Here is a 21,118-nt window from a genome sequence, read left to right as displayed (position 1 = left end):
CAAATCCTCTCGTTTTAGTCCCTGACACCATTAGGCATCAGGGCTGATATGCATGAAACTACTAGTACTTGAGCTAAGATTTGTTCCGATCGGACGTAATTTTCTACATATCATACGATAAATTAGTACTACAATCGGATATCTTAATTAAAGAACCTTAGTGAGCGCGCTCACATACCCCACGTCCCCACATTGTCATTGGAGAAATAAAATAAAATCAAGAAAAAAAATTGTATCAGAAAAAAAAATCGAATCATAATTTCCTGTCAATATGCACATCTACATAGTATGTCCTTATTATCTACACAGTTTCATGAAATTCTGTTGTGTGGTTTGAGAGGAGTTGCGATGACAAAAGGTTGCAGTAGTATATTGGGAAAATAAGTTCAAAGGGGCGTAACTCCTGGAAAAAAAATTGAATCGTAATTTCCTGTCGATATGCACATCTACGTAGTATGTCCTTATTATCTGAAAAGGTTTCATGAAATTCTGTTGTGTGGTTTGAGAGGAGTTGCGATGACAAAAGGTTGCAGTAGTATATTGGGCAAATAAGTTCAAAGGGGCGTAACTCCTGGAAAAAAAATTGAATCGTAATTTCCTGTCGATATGCACATCTACGTAGTATGTCCTTATTATATATCTGAAAAAGTTTCATGAAATTCTGTTGTGTGGTTTGAGAGGAGTTGCGATGACAAACTGTTGCAGTAGTACATTAAAGTAAATAAATTCAAAGGGGCGTAACTCCTAGAAAAAGAATTGAATCGTAATTTCCTGTCGATATGCACAACTACATAGTATGTCCTTATTATTAAAAAAGGTTTCGTGAAATTCTGTTGTGTGGTCTGAGAGGAGTTGCGATGACAAGAAACAGGACTGACGGACTGACGGAATGACGGACTGACGGACGGACGGGTCAAAAACATTATACCCTCCGCAACTCGTTGCGTGGGATATAATTAAAGTGGTTGTATGCATAATAGCCCAGACCGTTAAACTTTCACATATATATGAAGCAAACTTTGTTTATTGATGTTGACGTGGTATGCTTATGGGTTGGTATACACAACAATTTATTTATGGAGCGAATATATTTTTCGATATCTTTCATTCATTTTTTATTTGCCTTTAAAGGTCACCACTAAACAATTCCGTGGCATTGTTGTTTTTTTTTTTTATTATTATCTTTGATTGCTCCATTTCTTTCCCTTCTGTCCATTATGTTTCATTTGGTTTTATTTCGTTTCACACTTATAAAATTCAACACTACGTAATTTGTGAAAAGGACCATTCTAAATGGATGAAACTACAATGGTAAAAACAATTTTCAATATAATCAGCTATTAGACGGCAAGTTTTTTAAAAAAGCTACTATTTTATAAACTACACCATAACGGTCAATTACCGGCGATCAGTCAGGTCAACATATGGAACATGCTAAGGTCAGTACATTCATAACATCCAGGTAAGTTTTACTAACAATCTAACTTTTATCTGTCAGTTAATCAATATTTATGCAAATTAATGATAATGATTTTCATTGGATGAAACTAAACCGATAAAGAATTTTTATAATATTTTAAACTCAAATGTTTCATTCACTGTAAACTTTACCATTCCATTCACTTATCTGTAAAATTCAGGTTAATTATATACAAATTGTACGACCTAGTTATCTATATTATATAAACGTGTAGAAATAGCAAAATATGACGTCAGCAGTTGTGTGTATACGATATAAATATACATAAATTACAACATGTACAATAAAACATTGTTTATATTTGTATTGAATAAACACCAAACATGTTATGTACACTTTTTATAGGTGTTATAATACTTCATACCAGTTTAATTGTGAAATACATTTATATAGAATCTATATTTTTGTTTTATATAGTTAATTAAAAATTCCAAAATATTGTGACAAGAAAATTAACTGTCTTAAGGGAACAACCATTTAACTTCAGGGGGGTGTTATGGTTTTTTTTCTGAGTCAGAATTTTTATTTAGTTTTTCGACGCTATCAACCAAATTATTTCTTTCAAAAATTTAACACTATATATATATATAAGATATGGGGAAAATCTGGATTCAGGAAATATTTTTTTTTGTCATCTGCTTGACCAGAATATTTTTTTTCTTTCGAATTGTGAATCAGAATATTTTTTTTAGAAAAAACTAAATATGGCGAGAAGACTTAATAGTAAGATTGATTGCCTATTAGTGTTTAACGCCACTTTCCGCTATTTACTATATTCTTCTTCATTTTCAATTTGTGGTGAAAGCCAGGGAGAACCAACTTCGGCTGAAAAGTTACACTGAATCCTGGTAAAATAAGATTGGAGTCTGTAAGAAGAACCCATTACAGACTTGGTATGATCTCATGGGTAAAACAGAAACAGCTGACCCAATCGCGATCATTAATTACTACATTCCTAACCTCACCCCTGAATATGTTTGTCATATTGGAGTCTTTATTAAGCCGTTTTTAAAGCTGAGGGGGTCAGACCCAAGTCAGACAAGTTTATGATTGTGTTTTTGACATAAATTTGTAAATTGACCTCTTTCTTAAAGTATGTTCTATTATGCTGTATTGCATTGAATTGTATTCAATTGTTCCATTGTTTGTTTGTATTGCTTGACCCATATGGGTGTAATTTTGCAATAAAGATTATTTATATTGAATAGCCCTACCGTTTTCAGATTAAGACATTAAGATGTGGTCATTGAGATTATGTAGCCGAGGGATCCGGGACCTACGTTTGCGTATAACTACAGTGTCACATCGAGCATCGACAACATCAGCTGCCGAAGTAGGTGAAGTTTCTGATCCAGGTTCAACTGAAGTAAAACCTTTTAGTCAAATTCCTGGACCAAAAGGATTATACAATATTCCTTTTTTAGGAACAGCATTCCATTTTAAACCTTTTAGTAAGTTATGTTAACCTTCTTAAGGAACTAATTGTTGTTTTGAAGTTATATAAATGTGCAAAAAGAACAAGAGTGCGTCATTTGATAGCTCCTGTGACTTAAAAAAATGTCATTCGTAAATTTTAATTTCATAAATAGATATAAGAAGATGTGGTATGAGTGCCAATGAGACAACTCTCCATCCAAGTCAAAATTTATAAAAGTAAACCATTACAGGTCAAATCATGTTAATTTTATTGATATATGATTAGTTTAAAATAATCTTGATTATTTGTTGCAGCAAATCTGGCTTATGTTACAACACATATATTTTCACCTAATATGCCCTCGTGGGTGGTCATTGACCACCACCGTAGAAGGGCTAAATGTAAATGTTAAGGACATTTTTTGGGCAAAATTGATACGAACCAAAACCTAATATGAAAAGATATTTTACACACATTAACATATTATAAGCAACAGAATGTAACTTGCTGTCAGAAATCAAATTTCAAAACCATTATGTTTATTATTCAATAGGTCATTACGGGATAAAATATTCCCAAACCAGTGGAAAATTGCACATGTTATTTCATTATTTAAAAGTGGTGATAAATCTTTGCCCTCAAATTATAGACCTGTCTCTTTATTATCTTGTGTTAGCAAACTTCTTGAAAAAATAGTTTTCAAAAATATTTTTAATCATTTGCATTCACATAACCTATTATACAAGTTTCAATCGGGATTCACTCCCGGATATTCTACTACCCACCAGTTGATCGAGTTGTCTAATAATATTGTAAAGGCATTAAACGACAAGCAAATTACTAGTATAACATTTGTGGATATAAGTAAAGCTTTTGATACAGTTTGGATCAAAGGTCTTTTATATAAACTCGAAAAATAGGGCATTAATGGGGATTTATTATGTTGGTTGAAAAGTTACTTATCGGGACGGTCACAAAGAGTGGTTATGAAAGATTTACTGTCCACAATGGGCTGCTTAAGAGCTGGTGTGCCCCAGTGGTCGGTACTTGGTCCATTATTATTCTTGGTTTATATAAATGACATTGCAGATGATCTAAGTGGGTTCAGTAGACTTTTTGCTGATGACACATCTATTGGCCATACTGCACTTGATGTTACACGTCTAAACACTTTAATAAATATTGATCTAGATAATTTGCAAAATTGGTCTGAAAAGTGGAGGCTTATTTAAAATTTAATCCTAATAAAACAGATATCATGATTTTTAATACTAGGAATATGCAGAACGTCCATACTTTTGATTTTGGTGGAGTCTCAATAGCTCCTGTAGATACACATAAGCATTTAGGTATTATTTTTAGTGGTGACTGTAAATGGAATAAACATGTTGATAAACTGATAGAGAAGATGTCAAAACAAGTAAACGTACTGAGGAAACAAAAATTTAAACTAAAAAGGGAATATCTTGAAAAGATTTATATGATTTTTATTCGTCTCATTTTGGAATATTCATCTGAAGTTTGGGACAACTGTGGGCAAATTAATTCCGAACGGTTAAAAAAGATTCAGATTGAAGCGGCACGTATAGTTACCGGTTTACCATGTTATGCTAGTATTAACTCTATTTATATAGAGACGGGATGGGAGAAATTAAGTGTAGGAAGGGAAGTTAAAAAATTGACCATGTTTTATAAAATTGTAAATAACCAAACACCGGATTATTTACAAGCATTGGTTCCTCCGTATGTATCAGATACTACTAATTATAACCTGCGAAAAAGACATAACATAAATATACCATCGAACCGTCTATCAGTTTATCAACAGTCTTATTTTCCATCTTCTATTACATTGTGGAATAAATTAGATTTGCATATTCGTCAAATTCCTACTTTCTCTCCTTTCAAGTTACAGTTGCAACAATTGTATTTTCATAATGTAAAACCTCCTAGGTACTATTTTTATGGAGATAAATTATTATCTATATTACATGTAAGGCTTCGCAATAAGTGCAGTGCACTTAGTGCGGATTTATACAAGGCCAATTTAGTACAGGATTCATATTGTGCATGTGGTTACATTAGTGAAAGTGTTGAACACTATTTATTATATTGCAATAACTTTGCATCGCAAGGGAATGTTATGCTTATTGAACTGACCCACTTAGACATTCCTGTTACAATTGATTTGTTATTGTTTGGTAATGATAACTTGGATACAAATCACAATTTTGTAATATTTTCTTCAGTACATAAATATATAAAAGAAACACAACGTTTCTCACTTTGATAACAACCTTGCTTGTTATTGTTTTATTTACTACAGTACAGACGTTGCATTGTTCGAATGATCGATTTGCTGTTCATAAACGGTTAACATAGTGTTACGTCTCAATGGATTTCAATTATTAAGTTAATACAAAAAGGATACTTACATTAAATCTATGTTCTTGTCAACTCTTTATCTGTATTTTTAACGTCAGAATTTAATATCCGTATCACAATAATATATATTGCACGTTAATATTTACAAATTATACATGTAAATAGAATGTCATTGAAAACACACGCATATCAGTAGGTGTTTTCCCTTTCGACCGATCGTTTGGTATACACCTTGGGTGTGTTTGATTATTCAAAATTAAAACGTTTGATATCCATTGAGCCGTTTCTATTATTTTCTTGTTTATAAATATTGTAATAACAATTAATGTTATTTATTTAATTATTTTTCATGCCTTCATGCTTATTAGAAAATTACAAATTTATGTAATGTGCAATATAAATATAATGTATACTCATGTATATTATGGAGAAGACAGAACTAAGTTGAAAAACTTGTGTCTAATCCATTTGTTTTGTACAACAAAATATGTTTAAACTAATTAAACTAAACACATTAACATTTTCGTAAAACAAACGTTGCAGCACAATATATTTTTCTGGTCACCTCAAGGGCTGTTGAGATAAAGAAATGTGGTCGACCCCTGGCCTTTTCAGTCCGACCGACAGTAAATCATCGTCAAAGTGGGTCTGTTGCAAGGCTAAATTTCTGTTCATATCCAATATGCCCAAATATTCTAGAGTCGGTTCAAATTTCCCGCCTGTCATCACGGTCGATGCCTATTACAGGACCTATCTATTGTAGTATTATTAATTGGTTCACGTCCCGAACATGCATGATATATTTGCCACTGGACATAAATCAAACAACCCCTGTCAATCAATCGGCCACCGAGGACTAAAAATATGAATGCACATTTTTCTGTTATAGTACGTTGAAATGTAACCACATGTATCTTTTTAATGTTTGTTTTGTAGCAAAATACGTTCCTGATGATTTACTTGATGTCTTAAGCAACGCACGTGACAAGTATGGCGACATTGTTAAAATACGGATGGGGAAAGATTACATAGTTTATGTATACCATCCGGATTATGCCAAAACAGTTTTCCAGTTTCCTTTCAAGGAACACCTTCGGGTTGGGTTAGACCTTAGTGAGACTTTCCATGACAGAAGTGGTGTACCGAGAGATCTTGGAACACTGTAAGTAGAAAAAAAAACACCAATCAACTTATTGGGGTTTTTAACGACCTTGACTGGCTGTAAAGCCCTCGCACGGTCGGCTACCACTGAATCAACGATACCAGGCTTATAATTTTGTACGGCCGTCAGACGCGCGATTCGTCTACAAAAGACTCATCGGTGACGCTCGAATCAAACAAGTTAGAAGGTCAAATGAAATACAAAAACCAAAAATGCTTAAATAAAACAAAAGGAGAACCTTCTGTTAAAATCAATATTTTTACTCGATAATGTATGATTTTTTATCATGCTAGCTCGTAGATTTCTTTTAGTATTCGACAAAAAAGCATAACATGCAAAATAATATTACGCTCTTTTTGTTTCATAGATGCGCATTAGTGTTGAAAACGCAGTTTCGAAATTATTATCGTCTGCTGGAATAACTTTACGCAGTCAATGTGCATGCGTCCACAAAAACTACATTTGAATCAAGAATTTCCAACATTTTCTTTTTATACCCTCGCAAACAATGTTGGGGGAGGATTGTATCCGTAAATGAATATTTTTAAATAGATATATTGTTGAAAACATAAAATAAGGACAATTATCTGTCCAAATAATTTGAACATTTTATGGCAAAATAATTAGACGCACTCCAATTTCACATTCAGCTATAATGCGACATATATATAAAATAGAGTCTGGATGGGGCCAGTGGGGTTTACAGGGTACACAGTGAAGAATAAAGGGCAAAACTATAAGGAATAGAGAAAAAATAGGTAAGAAATAAAGAATAGAATATAATAAGAGTAAAAAAAAAAGAATTGAGAAAAAAGATCTAAACTATCAAAGAATACATAAATGAAGGACCCCTATCCATACTCTCATAAATGTGCTCATTTTAATTCAGACAAGGCGATGAATGGGCTGCTCTCAGAAAACCATCACAAGAAAAGATGCTTCGACCAGCAGTTGTTGCTAATTATGTGCCGTTGATCGAAAAAGTTACGAATGACTTTGTTGAGAAGTTGCGAAAGAAAGGAAGTGTAGACGATCTGCTTAAAGAACTGCTGAATTATACAACTGAAAGTTAGTATGCATGCATATCTTCATTTATAAGTGACATTTGTTTTCTGATTCTAAAACTCCATAAACAGTCTAAACAAAAATCTCTTATGTATAAAAAGGGTCTGCATTTGGTGTGTTCTTTGAATTTAAGGTTAATTTTCTTGATAATTCTTGCCAATTATTCTTTGTTCTTTATATTTTAATACCCAATTTGTCTCTTCTTTATTTTCATGCCTATTTTTCTCGATTCTTTATTGTTCTAACCCATGTTTTGGTAGTATTGTCCTATGATTATTCTCTATTCTGTAAATCCCATACATACCCCCTATAATCATCGGACTTAGTTCCTTCGATCCTTCATGGACAAGAAACTGTGTTTGAAAATACAGTAAAAATTATTTTATTTCTGTAAAGGGCAACATCTCAAGATTATACTTTTTGCTCGATCTCAGAATGATATCAACAAAAGGAGCATAGACTATCTAAGATTTTGCCTCTTTAAGAATTATTAATATCTAAATAGTTTTTAAATTTATCATAGGTTATTTGCTGAAATTCAAATTTCAACACTGCGTATTGTGGAAGGATTTCCCATAAAGCGATCACGCACGTTATTCTGATATGTGTTAATTTTCAAACGCGATGCTTTCGAAATGTACTAATTGCAGAATATTTGTCAAGTGGAAGTTGATTCAATCCCCATCCGGGACCAACTAATGACTTGAGAATGAGTATTTGCTGCTTATCGCTAAGCATGCGGATATTTGGAGCAAGAGCAGAGACTGGCAATCTCCGATTCTCATTAATGTGTTCGGTTTGAGCGATCCGTCTCCCTGAGTATTGTTACCTTTTGAACTAGAAACTAAAAATTCGTCGCAGCGTATAGATCTAGTACAAAATAAAACTAAGGAGATGTGGTATGATTGCCAATGAGACATCCATCCAACAAAGTTCATATGAAGTGGGTGTAAGCAATTATAAACAACTGTACGGCCTTCGACAATGAGAAAAAAGCATACCGTATAGTCGGCAATAAAAGGCCCCGACATGAAAAATATGAAACATTTCAATTTAAAAAAACTAACAGCCTAGTTTATTACAAAATAATTGACGAAAAATAAATATGACAGACATGAACCAACGACAACCACTGAATTTTAAGCTACTGACTTGAGACAGGCACATAAAGAATGTAACGGAGTTAAACATGTTTGTGAGCGCTCAACCCTCCCATAACCTGGGACAGTGGTGTAACAAAGCATATTTAATATTATTCTCGTATTAACATGTGCTTTAATTTATGTTTGTAATATTTGTCAATATATATATATATATATATATATATATATATACCCCAATCCACCCAACCTTTCGTCTATCTTTTAATTTAAACAACTATCTTCTTTTTTATGTTACATATATTTAAAAACATTTAAAATTCTCGTAAGATTTTTCGTTGGAAATGTTTCTAAATCGTAACCTTGACAATAGAGTAGCGGACGAAGAGTTAATTTCTTTTTATCAAAGTTACGTATTCATATTAAGGATGTTCGCTTCTCTTGTTTTTGACTTTTTTCAGATATTCGGAGTCCTCTGGTTTAATCCATATGATGCCATTCAAAATTTTGGCCGCTAACGTCTACTTTTTTTTCATCACTTTATAACATGTAGTTTTAAAAGCCATTTTTTGAAAATCTGATAAAATCCTTGATATTTTTTCATAGTTTTTGACATAAAAAAGGTGTCAATGTTAGATGTAAGAAAAATCTAAAGAGATGCATTTCCCGCCAAATTTTCAATGGCTTTTATCTCAAAAACAAGCACACGGTCCTTGCATTTTTCTGCCTCTTTAGTTCCGTTCTATAAGTTCTCTCATTTTATAAAAGTCTTTTTAAAAAGTTTGTTATTTTGAATCAGAGTAGCGAACATCCTTACGGTTACAATACCGATATATGAGTAGTATACCCTTGTTTTATTTTTTGCAGGTGTGGCGATGCTTTGTTTTAACAGAAGACTTGGGTATTTGGAAAGTAATTCAGATACAGAAATTGTAATTCTTATCACAAAATTCTTCATTGATTTCCAGACATCGTTTACCATGCCTTTCAAGACATACAAACTATTCAGAACCAAACTTTATAAAAGATTCGAAAAGACATATTTGGATATTCATAGGTAAATATTTTATGTATATTTTGGGTAATTTTGAAATATATGCATGCATCACCAATTTATAAACAATGCCCTGATTGTGTATTGTGTTAACATTCTTATATCACGTTTGTATGAGGTTAACAAGGATGTAAAGGTGGGATCAAAATAAATCTATTTGTTGCGAAAGTGACTTCCGGAGCAAAAGCAAAAGCAAAGACAGGTCAGGTTGAAGACGGACCTAAAACGTTTAGATTTTTTTTCTTTTACGACATATGATCTTTGGCTAAGGTGGAATTATAAACATGCAAAAAATGGATGATAGGAACCACAATTTGCGCCTTGACCTATACGGGCGATATGGAACACGTGTTGTTGGTTGTTGTTCGCCTATGTTTAAACGTCTATTTTTCAGAAAAGTCAGGTGTTAATGGTTAAGATGCTCCGGTCGTCTGTGCTGTACAAAATGTTAGATTATTCCTTCTATCCTTTTTATGATATATTGATAAACAAAAATAATTCTAAACAAGAGAAAAACAGGTGACAACACCATGGCAAGAAACAAACGACGTAAAGACAAACAACAAGTACATACCGTTACACAGAATATTAAATACTGCATGAGCAACACGAATCTTACAAAAAAAAAACGCGTGTAAACTCAAGTGCTCCGGAAAATGTAAGTAGTTTTTGTTCAAAATTGGCACCCGTCGTTTTTCTCGTGGGAAGTAAAATTTAGATTAACGTAGCGTTCAGTAACGACGGTGGTATAAGTTTTTATGGCCCCGCATCTTAGTGGTCGGGGCCATATAGTTTTGCACTTGTCCGTCATTCTGTTATTCCGCAAAGAACATTTATACGGACTTTTTTTTCTCAACGCCTTCACATATTGAGCTGATTATTAGTATGCCAGTCTACTGTGACGAGTTGCAGATCGAGTTTACGTTTCGTTCCGCTCTGCTGGTTGTTAACGAACCAAGGGCGTGTTTTTTGTTCTTCGGTAGTGAGCCAGAAAATGTCAGTTTCTGTTATAATTGAATGGGAGCTGTATGATAATCGATTTTATGGTATGGCAGTCTAAGTAGGATATCCCTGTTGGGACTATAAGCTGGATAAATATAAGAACTACACGGAAAATATAACAGTAAGGGGACGACTATTTGATATTCTGTGGAGGGGAGGGGCAGGAGGATTTTTTATTCATTTTAATCTGTCGCTAAGCATGCCTATTTTTCAGCTCTTACCAGGCCACCGTATTCACATTCAAAATCCCCCCGCTAGGGAAACACGAGTTTAGAGATGTGGTATGATTCAACCAGAGTTCAAATGAAGTGGGTGTCAGCAATTATAGGCGACCGTTCGGCCTTCAACAGTGAAAAATACCCATACCGTATAGTCGGCTATCAAAGGCCCCGACATGAAAAATTTGAAACAATTCAAACGAAAAACTAAGTCCTAATTATATATAACAAAACAATTTACAAAAAAATCAAACATGAGTCGACAGACGTGAACCAACAACATGAACAACAACCACTGAATTACAGGTTCCTGACTTGGGACAGACTGTCGCACATAAAGAATGTGACAAGTTAAATATGTTTGTGAGCGCTCAACCCTTCCCTAAACTGGAACAGTGATGTAACAGTACAACATAAGAACAAACTGTAAAAATCAGTCGTAATTGGATTAACTCAAAAGATCGTTACAAGAAAAAGAAAAAAAAAACAACTAATATTAACTTAAAGTTGGAACCAAGGATTTGTACAAATCCTTATTGGAACAATTCTAATGACTATAAATTGTAAATTTGTCATGAATAGATCACATATACTTTCGATTTCCAAATGAAATGAAAACGGGAAGTGACAAGTGGATAATAAATTTAGAATGAATCCGGATTCATCTACGGATTGGTTCGTGTTTAAAAAATGCAGGAAATTATCACTTTTTTAAATTAAATTTGCTAAATAAGAACTATACTTGCCTCTCTCGTTTAGTTTGATACTTAATTATTTCGTTTTTTACGTTTTAGTGTCTTTAAATTCATAAGAATACTTTCACGCATGCGCAGTTCATCGTAAAGGAAGCACCTGTTTGACTCGTGAAAACATTTCTGAATGTTATGAATAAAGTTCTATCATTTTAATCGAAATTGTCGAAAGTTTTTGATTAAAAGTTATATCAAATATGACGAAAATACGTTCATTTGACGAAACTACGACAAGCGAACTGCAAATTGTGATCGTTTGAGAAATATTGAAATTAAATGGTGAAGAGTTCAAAAAAATGAATCAGGACCTCTTCTGGAGATGTTCTGTAGAAGAAGCAATGAAACAAAAATTCAATTTGCCGTCGAACATAGCAGATTTTTTCTTTATTTTGGATGAAATAAATGAAGTTTACAATAATTTACTAAAAAAAATATGATACGTCAGTTCATTTGGTAGGCATGACTTATAGTGTACTAGTTTTGGCATTGATCTAATAATACAATAAGTGTAAAAGCAAAGAATATTGGTTGGACGCAATCGCTGTGCTCGTGAGTTTTCAAAATCTTTTTTCCCTGGTGTTCCGTGAAGAAAATCTGTTGGTCCTAACTATTATTTCTATTGCAAAATTTCGATGGTCAATACCTTCGAACCACCACTTTTCGAAAACCTTAATTGTATATGCATGTATAATTAAAAAAAAATGTATTTGCATGTATAGGAGCTAAGGTAAACATGATTATGTCGTTTCTCAGACTGTTTAAGACTAAACCCGTTGGCCAAGTTGTGTACTGATTTATATTTTAGTCTGGGAGAATTAGATTTATTTCAGTGTTAGTTGCAATTAGTTTTGAACAAACTTGCAGTAACTGCAATTACACTTATTTCTGTGCTTTGTGTCTGTTGTCGGGTTTAACCCACCATTTTCTACATAAGGAAATGCCTGTACCAAGTAAGGAATATGAATATTTTAAACTCGAATTTTCATGAACATGCATGAAATATTTGTCACTGGATGTTAAAAATAAGCAACCAACAACCAATCAATTTAAACCTGTGTTTAATAAAGGGAAGACCCCTTGATATTTTTGTTTGGGGTGGGGGTGGGGGACATGAGGATTTTGAATATGAATATGATGGCCTGGTGAGAGCTGAAATAATAGAATAAGATGAATAATAAATCCACAAAAAATCCTCCTGTCCCCTACCCCCTCCCCAGAATATCAAATATTAGTTATATTCGTTCTTCTCTCTTTGCGAGCGGGGCCATTCGTGTACATATCTAGTTTTAAATACATTATCATTCGAACGTATTTTGGCCTCGTAGAAAGACCTTAATAGGCTTAACCTGTTTGATGCCCAACCAATTGTATTCATGAATAAATTATTATTCAAAATGAATTACAATAAACAAAAATGTTCAAAAAGTGTTGAACTAAGGGATAACCTTTAGAATCCACTGAATTCACTCACTGTTTTAGGTGTGTTTGGTGTTACTCAATCTTGGGTTAATGGACAGTGTATATGCGGACTGTTGTTTATCTTTTTATCGGTTTTCTTTTTGTTAAAGTATTAATTCTTTCTTCGATTTTCTGTTTCCGGTTTGTGTAGTTTGTTTGTGGACTGTTTATTACATGCATCATTTTATCTCTTCTTTTTGACAAAGTATTATTTTTTCTTCGACTATGCTATAATTTTATTGGTGGACGACCATTTAAAAATCTGGAGGGACCAGGAGGATTTTTCCGGATGTAATATTCTACCTGTGCATGTTATTTTTTGTGGTTCTGACGCTGTTATACACAATTAAATGCTGTATTTTGTTTTGCAGAATATTCCTTTTAACCAAGTCTTGGACAACATTACTTCTCAATTTTAACCAGGCCAGGAGATTCATTTTCAAAATTCTTCTCCCCACACCCCCATCTCGAAAATCAAATGGTCCTCCCCATGCCACCTTGTGATATTCTTACTATTTTGCCGGTTTGTGCATGTTGTGAAAGAGGGAGGTGGTTCTATTACAAGTGATCGGTATTTAGTACAGATACGCATTTGCGCATGCGCAAAAAATTGAAAATAATACCTTTTGATATCGAATATAAATTATGATGAGAGTGTAAATCATTGTTTTTAAAGATCTTCCAAGTCTAGCATTGAATAAAATATAATTTAACAAAAGACTATTAACATTCATCTTATATTTTAGGATAGGTAGGCAAGAGATATCAGACCAAAGAAAAATGTTAGAAAAATTACAAAGAGAAGGTAAACTCGATCAGTATCTTCAGGACGAACCGAACTTCATATACTCGCTAATTAATGACACAAGAATGACGGATGATAAAATCAATAGCGTTATTATGTCTTTGTTTATAGCAGGAATTGACTCGGTATGTATTTAAAAAAAATCCTATATGTCTAGCTCTATATAAAAGAGCCTCCATCATGGGGTTTTTGATAATGTGATTACTTGGTCGTTTTTATAGTGATTATTTGATTACCAGACGAAATATTTCAGGATTATTTGATAATCTGGGACTTAATTTTGGGTTATTTGATTATCTTGTTTAAAAAAATAATTAATGATTATGAGATTATATTGGCAAATAATTTGTGATTATGTGATTACTTGGACACCCCATGAGTTGTCTCATAAAAATAAGGAAGTGTCATTGCTCACGAGAGTGATCATGAGAGAACCACACACCCGAGACCAAAGGACGAGGGTGAAAACAAATAAAAGTCGAGGTACGACTTCAACAATGAGCAAAACTCTTATTGTTTGCTATAAAAGATCCCAGTGTTTTATTTTTATTTTTGAAATCTTCTATAATCTTTTAATTTGACAATAAAATTGACAAAAGTAACGCATTAAGAGCATTTATATTTGGGGAATGACATTTTACAGGGAACACCTAGACCGCCTGAGAATACGACGGTGCATGGTGTATCTTATGTTTCCGTTTACATTTTGAAAACACGGTAGCAGACAAGGAATTACAACGATTTTGGTCATGAGATTTGAAATTCTGACTATTTGTGCTTATACTTATCAAAAACAAATTCGTAGAATATCTAATAAAAAGATCTTGTCATTTCGAAAGATTAACAACAACAAAAATATCACACTGAGTCGCTGTGTCTGTCTAACTATAGCAAAGGCGTAAAACAAAGCTAGGTTTATCGAAGATTATTTAAGGAAGAAAATAAAATGCATATTTCGGAAACGCTGTTTTACAGCCGTGCGTGATCGGATCCGTCGGGTTGTTGAAATATTGTATGGGTCGGTTGTACGGTGTATGATAAAATTCGTTTCTCTCTCATTTTGTTCTGTAGCAAGTCTCATAGCAAGTTGTTGAAAAATAATAATTGTGATTTCAAAGAAAGGTCACACTCGCGATATTCATCGCCGTCGATCGTCCGTTTCCTGTGCTTAATGATTCCATGCACCATGACAAAACAGCCTATGATTCGGTCAAGGATCATTCCGGTAAAACTTAGATGGAAGGGAAAACAAAAACCGACACCTGCAACAGGACGAAATGATTTATATATTAGGAGAGGCATACATGAGGGTATACATGGTATTTACACCATAGAGAATAATAAGCCTAGTCTACAGAAAAATGGACCCAAAAAGTTAAAATAGAGAAAATTAAGGCCAAAATAAAAAATTAGAAATAGACAATAATGATAATGGGGTGTTAAAATATAAAGAATAGAGAAATAAATAAGTACACCCATTTAGACCCTCATGCATGCATGTTCAATATATAAACATTCGTATTTTGTTTTGTTTCAGACTGCAAATACAATCGCCTTCGTATTAATCAATTTAGCATTAAATCCAGAAAAACAAGACAGGTTGTTCCAAGAAATAAAGGAAACTATGTGTGATGAAAATACTCTTACGAAGGAACATCTAGCAGAAATGTCTTACCTCAAAGCCTGTGTCAAAGAATCTCAAAGGTAAGGCAAAATATATTAATATCCTTGTAAACAATAATACTTATAATTATGCATGATAGATAAACTAAGAAAATTGAAGTAGTTTTACTTGAAGACACACACACTTGTAAAAGAGAGGCGAAAAATACCGAAGGGACACTCAAACTCACAAGTAGAAAATAAACTGACAACGCCATGACTAAAAACAAAAAAAGACGAAACAGACAAACAACAGTACACAAAACACAACATAGACAACTAAAGACTTAGCAAATGCAACACTAACCCACCAAAATCGCGGGGTGATCTATGGTGCCCCGGAAGGGTAAACAGATGCTGCTCTACATGTTTCACCCGTCGTATTGCTAATGTTAGTTAACCGTAAATTACACCGTATATACAATACATAGTACCTGAAGTTTTTTATTGAAATAGACGTTACACTTATTGTTAAACTTAACTGTTCTCAACAAACATCGCATATAATCAGTTTAATTTGACTTGGTTGAATTGATATTTGGCAGGTTAGTGTTTCCATTGATGCTTGGTGCTATTCGATACCTAGAAGAAGATATTGTATTAGCAGGCTATCATATACCCAAAAACGTAAATATTATGCTATCAATAGTTTCATTAGGGATCTTGATGGGGTTTATTTACATATTAGCGAATAACGGACAAAACAAAGAGAAGAAACAAAATAATAGAGAAAAAAATAAAAAAATAGAGAACAATTAGAAACAAATTAAAGAAAAGGGAAATGACCTTATGAATTATGTAATTCATTGACCGCTCCCGACATGTGTAACTTCAAGGCATATTTTAGCGGCGATCGATGTCTTTCAAAATTACAACACTTTTCTTGTATCCCTGGTGCTTTCGTCATACACAAGCATCGCACAAGTTGGCACTCCGAGGCGAGTGGGGAGCAAGAAGGTGAACTGTGGTTTATTTTTATCAATAGTACCGATTAAGTCGACGCTAGGGGCCGTCTTGACCTTGTTGTATGGTATGAATGATTCATTCATTGTTGAAGACCCTACATCAACTGTCAAGATGAAGAACAGGAATAAAATCCCTGTTCATTGATTATTTTCTATGTTTTCTATGTATAGTGTGCGATTTTGTCCCATGTACATTTACTCCATATCCTTTCATTTTCTTATGAATAACAGTAACGACGAACATCCATCCAGGTCCTCATTGAATTTGGTCATTATGCGGGGTAAACTCAAAATATGAATTACTAAGGGAACTGACTCCGAACGAACATTTAACTTCAAAAAAAGGGGGTATGGTGTTATCATAATAAAAAATTCTGATCCCCAATTTAATGGAAAAAAATATTGTGGTCAAGCAGATGACAAAAAAAAAGTTCTGACTCCGTCAAAAAACCATACCCCTCCTTGAAGTTTAATGGTTGCTCCCTAATTCCGAAGAATATTTTCGTTTGAGTGAATGAATCAGTTGGATCGCGGACTTGGAAAATTGTTCTCAATTACATCACTTAAAGTTGAACATGATTCTTTTCTATAGGGTTTTAGTGGGAAAATAATCATTCTTGAAATTGAATCATATCATTTTGTGGCACATCAGATGATCTTTTGTCTACTTAAGACTCATTAATAGCGCTTGTTCTAAAAAAAATATTGGGAAGGCCTAACCAGATATAATATACAAAGTTACAGCCAGAGCATGCAAATTTCGATTGCCTTTGCATTTATATAACAGAATTAAGCCTTGTGATTAATTGATTTTGATTGCTTAATGTCCAGTGGCATATATTTCATGCATGTTCGGGACGAGAGAAAAATAAGAGAAATTTGAAATATCACCACAGAAAAAGGATATAATTGAACCTTGCAACAGACCACAAACGGACCCCTTATAAGAGCAATTGTTCCAAACGTGAAGAAAACATGGCACTATCTCTTAACGAGTCATCGAATGTAATGTCTCTATTCTGACCGGACGTGGCTTTAAACTTTTACATCCCGCACACCAAACGGACGTCCCATCTGCCAGAGGTTTTTATGGTGAGTTTTACCAAGATTTATCGGTTTACTGAACATAGAAATGAGACAGTATGTTATCCGTGCAATCTCACGTTGAAGATTTAATCCAAGAAGTTGTTTGTTTTCGTTTGTTTAAATTTTATTTTGAAAGGCTTTGTTTGTTCCTTTAATAATTCTTAATGAATATGTTTATGGTTGTGCATGTCATACTGTTACTGGTTAAAGTAACTCAGTGCATATTCCGTCCGGTCTGTGATTTTGTTTGATTTTTGTTCTGTTGTGTATCGATCTGATGAGTTAAGCCATTTCAAACTGATTTTTGTAGTTTGTTTTTATGTTGTGCTGTAACACCATTGTCCTAGGTTAGGGGAAGGGTTGAGCACTCAGAAACATGTTTAACCCCGCCACATCCTTGTGTGCCTTTCCCAATTCTATAGTTCAGAGTTTGTCGTTGGTTCATGTCTGTCATACCGCTATTTGTTTTTCGTAAATTGTTTTGTTATAAATTAGGCCGTTAGTTTTCTCTATTGAATGTTTTTCATATCTTCAAGCCGGGGCCTTTTATAGTCGACTATACGGTATGGATTTTTCTTATTGTTGAAGGCCGTACGGTTGCCTATAATTGTTTACATCCATTTTATTTGAACTTGGATGGACAGTTGTCTCATTGGCAATCATACCACTTCTCCTTATTTTTATATATATTGTCTTTGTACCCGGATATGTTTTTTTATTTTTTTTTTGTGATGACCTTTGATCTTACTTGCAGACACTCGTCCATCCAAATATGAATTCCATGACAATGGATGACAGATTTTACCCGAGACCTACCGAATATATTCCTGAACGATGGCTTCGTGGTACAAAAGACGATATTGCCAAAGGTCAGGACTTTCCATTCGGAATGATGCCTTTCGGGTTTGGACCAAGAGGGTGTATCGGACAAAGATTCGCAGAAACGGAAATGCACATTGGTGTCGCAAAGGTAATTTAAAATTCGAAAAATTTTAAACATGAAAGGTTGGGGGGAACATGGTAATATCCCGTTATGCAAGAGTATTTAAAATTTAAAATTAAAATGTGAGTATGGCGAGTGAAAAGGAAAATATATTTAACCCTGATGTAACCTTTGAGGTAACTAGTTACTCCATTTTGTATGGAAATTTATCTTACCTCCTATATACATTTCTAAGAATATGATTGGTTAAAAGCAACCACGTGGAGACCGTGTATATTTCATATGGGGTAAGTAGGCTTGGTTTATTTCAATTCATGGTTAGTAATGGTGTTACGTCCATTTGTAAAAACAACACAGTGTTGAGGGAAACACCGAGTTGTTGAAAGATTTTTCCCAACACTGTGTTGTTTTAATAAAGGGACGTAACACCACTTCAACCGTGTATTGAAATAAACCCCGTTTACTAACCCAATATGGAATATACACGGTCTCCACGCGGTTGCTGTTAACCAGTCTATTCCCAGAAATGTATTGGAGGTAAGGTAACTAATACAATGCGAGTTAAATTTAAAAGGGAGATTTGAGATATATGAGCACCGAAAGACAACAAAAAGACAAAAGATATCTAAACAAATTGTTTTCATCAATGAACGAGTGTTTTCTTATACAGCATGTCAAACTCGATTCATCGATGATACTTTTTTTAAGCAAAGCTAAATATATTTTCGTTCTTTAATAAACTACAGATTTGGTCACCAATACTGTTTGTTATCTTTTTCAGGTTATACAGAACTTCAAAATATCTTTACCGCCAGGAGTAACGGGAGTGAAAACAAAGCTCAAGACTTTTACAACACCGGCAGAAAGTGTTGTTCTACATCTAACGGACAGAAATATATCGAACGTATAGAATGTTATAATTACTGTTCTTCATTAATACTCATAGATGTTTTATGTAGATTTTCTTGTAAAATAATGATGTAATGTTGTCATTGGTGACCAATAATGTATACTGGGCTTGATTTATCAAAACTCATAAAAAGTAGAGGATTTCTGATTAGTTACAAATTTTGCATATTAACCGATATTTCATTTAATAGTTCCTCCTTAAAGCTCATATAAGTACTCACGATATATGCATCCCGGAAAACAAGATGGCAGAAATGGACATTATTCTAACATTTGAACTCGGACTTCTTTTACGCGGCATTTTACGCCTGTCTCAAGTCAGGTACATCTACCCCTTGTTAGTGTGTTTTTTTAAATTTTGGTTCATGTGTTGTTGGAGTTCAGTGTGTCGTTTATTTCGCTGAACTAGTATACATTATTATTTTGGGGTCAGCGGAAGCCCCGACTCCAGATGCGGGATGTTCTCGCAGTGTTGAAGACACATTGGTGACCTTATTCTGTTTTCTGATCTTTGGACGGGTTTTTGTTCTCTTTTACACATTCCCCGTTTCCAATCTTTATTGTAATACGCCATGACTGCATGCATGAGAGCTGAAGGAAACCGAAGAATTATCCCCAATGTGCAACTATCCTATATAATTTTATGACACATATTCAAATCAGGAAATCATGCAACTGTATACATGACTGTCTTGAAGGTTTTATCTAACCTTGACCTCATTTGCAGGGTTCATTAGTCAATAAAGTTAATTAAGTTTTCATTGTTAGGTATTTTTCTCTTCTCATAAATTATAAGGAATAAGTCAACTGCATGTATATTTGTTGCATGGAATTATTGTATGGTGTCCATATCCCTTTGGCTTGTCTCCACACATGGATCTTATATAATATTGAATTTATATGATACTTGTAGCTAGAATATTTTTGTAAAGGCTTCAGATATAAATTTATTCATGATTTATAAAGACATTTATCATAACAAGTTCACATGTCACACAATAACTTAAGTTTGCTATGAGACCTATAATTCAATTTGACCAAATTAATAAGAATGGTCATCTGCATGTCAGAATACTCCTAAATATTTTAAAATTTGTTGTCCAAGAATTATTTGACATCAGTGTACAAACATGCAATCTTTTAAATGTTGCGTACTAACCCAATTAATCTTCGATCGAAGTGCTTTACTAAGTACCAAGTCAGGAATATGACAGTTGCTTTCCGTTCGTTTGATGTGTTTTAGATTTTGATTTTGCCATTTGATAAGGAACTTTCCATTTTGATTTTCCTTGGAGTTCGGTATTTTTGTTATTTTACTTTTTACCAAGCTACTTAGAATAATGGTTTTAGTGTCAGTTTACGTATACATCTTGCCTCATGTTGAAAATTTCGAAAAAAAAATGATAAGTTGAAACAAAAGCTTGTCTTCATATCAAAATGTTTTCACGGCGAGTGTCTTGCAAGAAGCAAGTTCTGTTCACCCTCTGACATCGTCCCCAGTTTTTCGGGATCCATGTTTCTCATTTATTTTTAGTTTTCAGTGTTGATGGTCTATTGTTTGTCGTTATGTGTCTTATCTGTTACCGGGTTTGTCTTTTGTTCGTTTATTGCGCTTCTTTATGGCTATTGTCTTAGTGTTGAATTTCGTTAGGGAT

At 33.7% G+C, this 21,118-nt stretch overlaps 1 protein-coding gene across 1 annotated transcript; it reads left to right on the top strand.

The window, feature by feature from the left end:
* Positions 1-1,288: 1,288 nt before the first annotated feature.
* LOC127721188 (cytochrome P450 10-like) lies at positions 1,289-20,375 on the top strand. The gene is made up of 10 exons (XM_052227860.1): positions 1,289-1,439; positions 2,704-2,931; positions 6,219-6,444; positions 7,334-7,512; positions 9,477-9,666; positions 13,840-14,023; positions 15,436-15,602; positions 16,106-16,187; positions 18,366-18,581; positions 19,336-20,375. The coding sequence occupies exons 2-10, from the start codon at positions 2,718-2,720 to the stop codon at positions 19,462-19,464; spliced, it is 1,587 nt and encodes a 528-aa protein (XP_052083820.1). The 5' UTR covers positions 1,289-1,439; positions 2,704-2,717; the 3' UTR covers positions 19,465-20,375.
* Positions 20,376-21,118: the final 743 nt, after the last annotated feature.

This window comes from Mytilus californianus, unplaced genomic scaffold (assembly GCF_021869535.1).
Source record: "Mytilus californianus isolate M0D057914Y unplaced genomic scaffold, xbMytCali1.0.p SCAF_12, whole genome shotgun sequence".
NCBI classification, from domain to species: domain Eukaryota; kingdom Metazoa; phylum Mollusca; class Bivalvia; order Mytilida; family Mytilidae; genus Mytilus; species Mytilus californianus.
The sequence above is the reverse complement of the archived record's forward strand: the minus strand, read 5'-3'. Positions and strand labels throughout refer to the sequence as shown.

Excerpts from the sequence above, each read along its gene's own strand:
- LOC127721188 (XM_052227860.1), top strand. The coding sequence starts at position 2,718 with ATGTGGTCATTGAGATTATGTAGCCGAGGGATCCGGGACCTACGTTTG. Across the intron at positions 15,603-16,105 it reads TGTGTCAAAGAATCTCAAAG|GTTAGTGTTTCCATTGATGC; the intron begins GTAAGGCAAAAT and ends GATATTTGGCAG. Across the intron at positions 18,582-19,335 it reads TGCACATTGGTGTCGCAAAG|GTTATACAGAACTTCAAAAT; the intron begins GTAATTTAAAAT and ends TATCTTTTTCAG.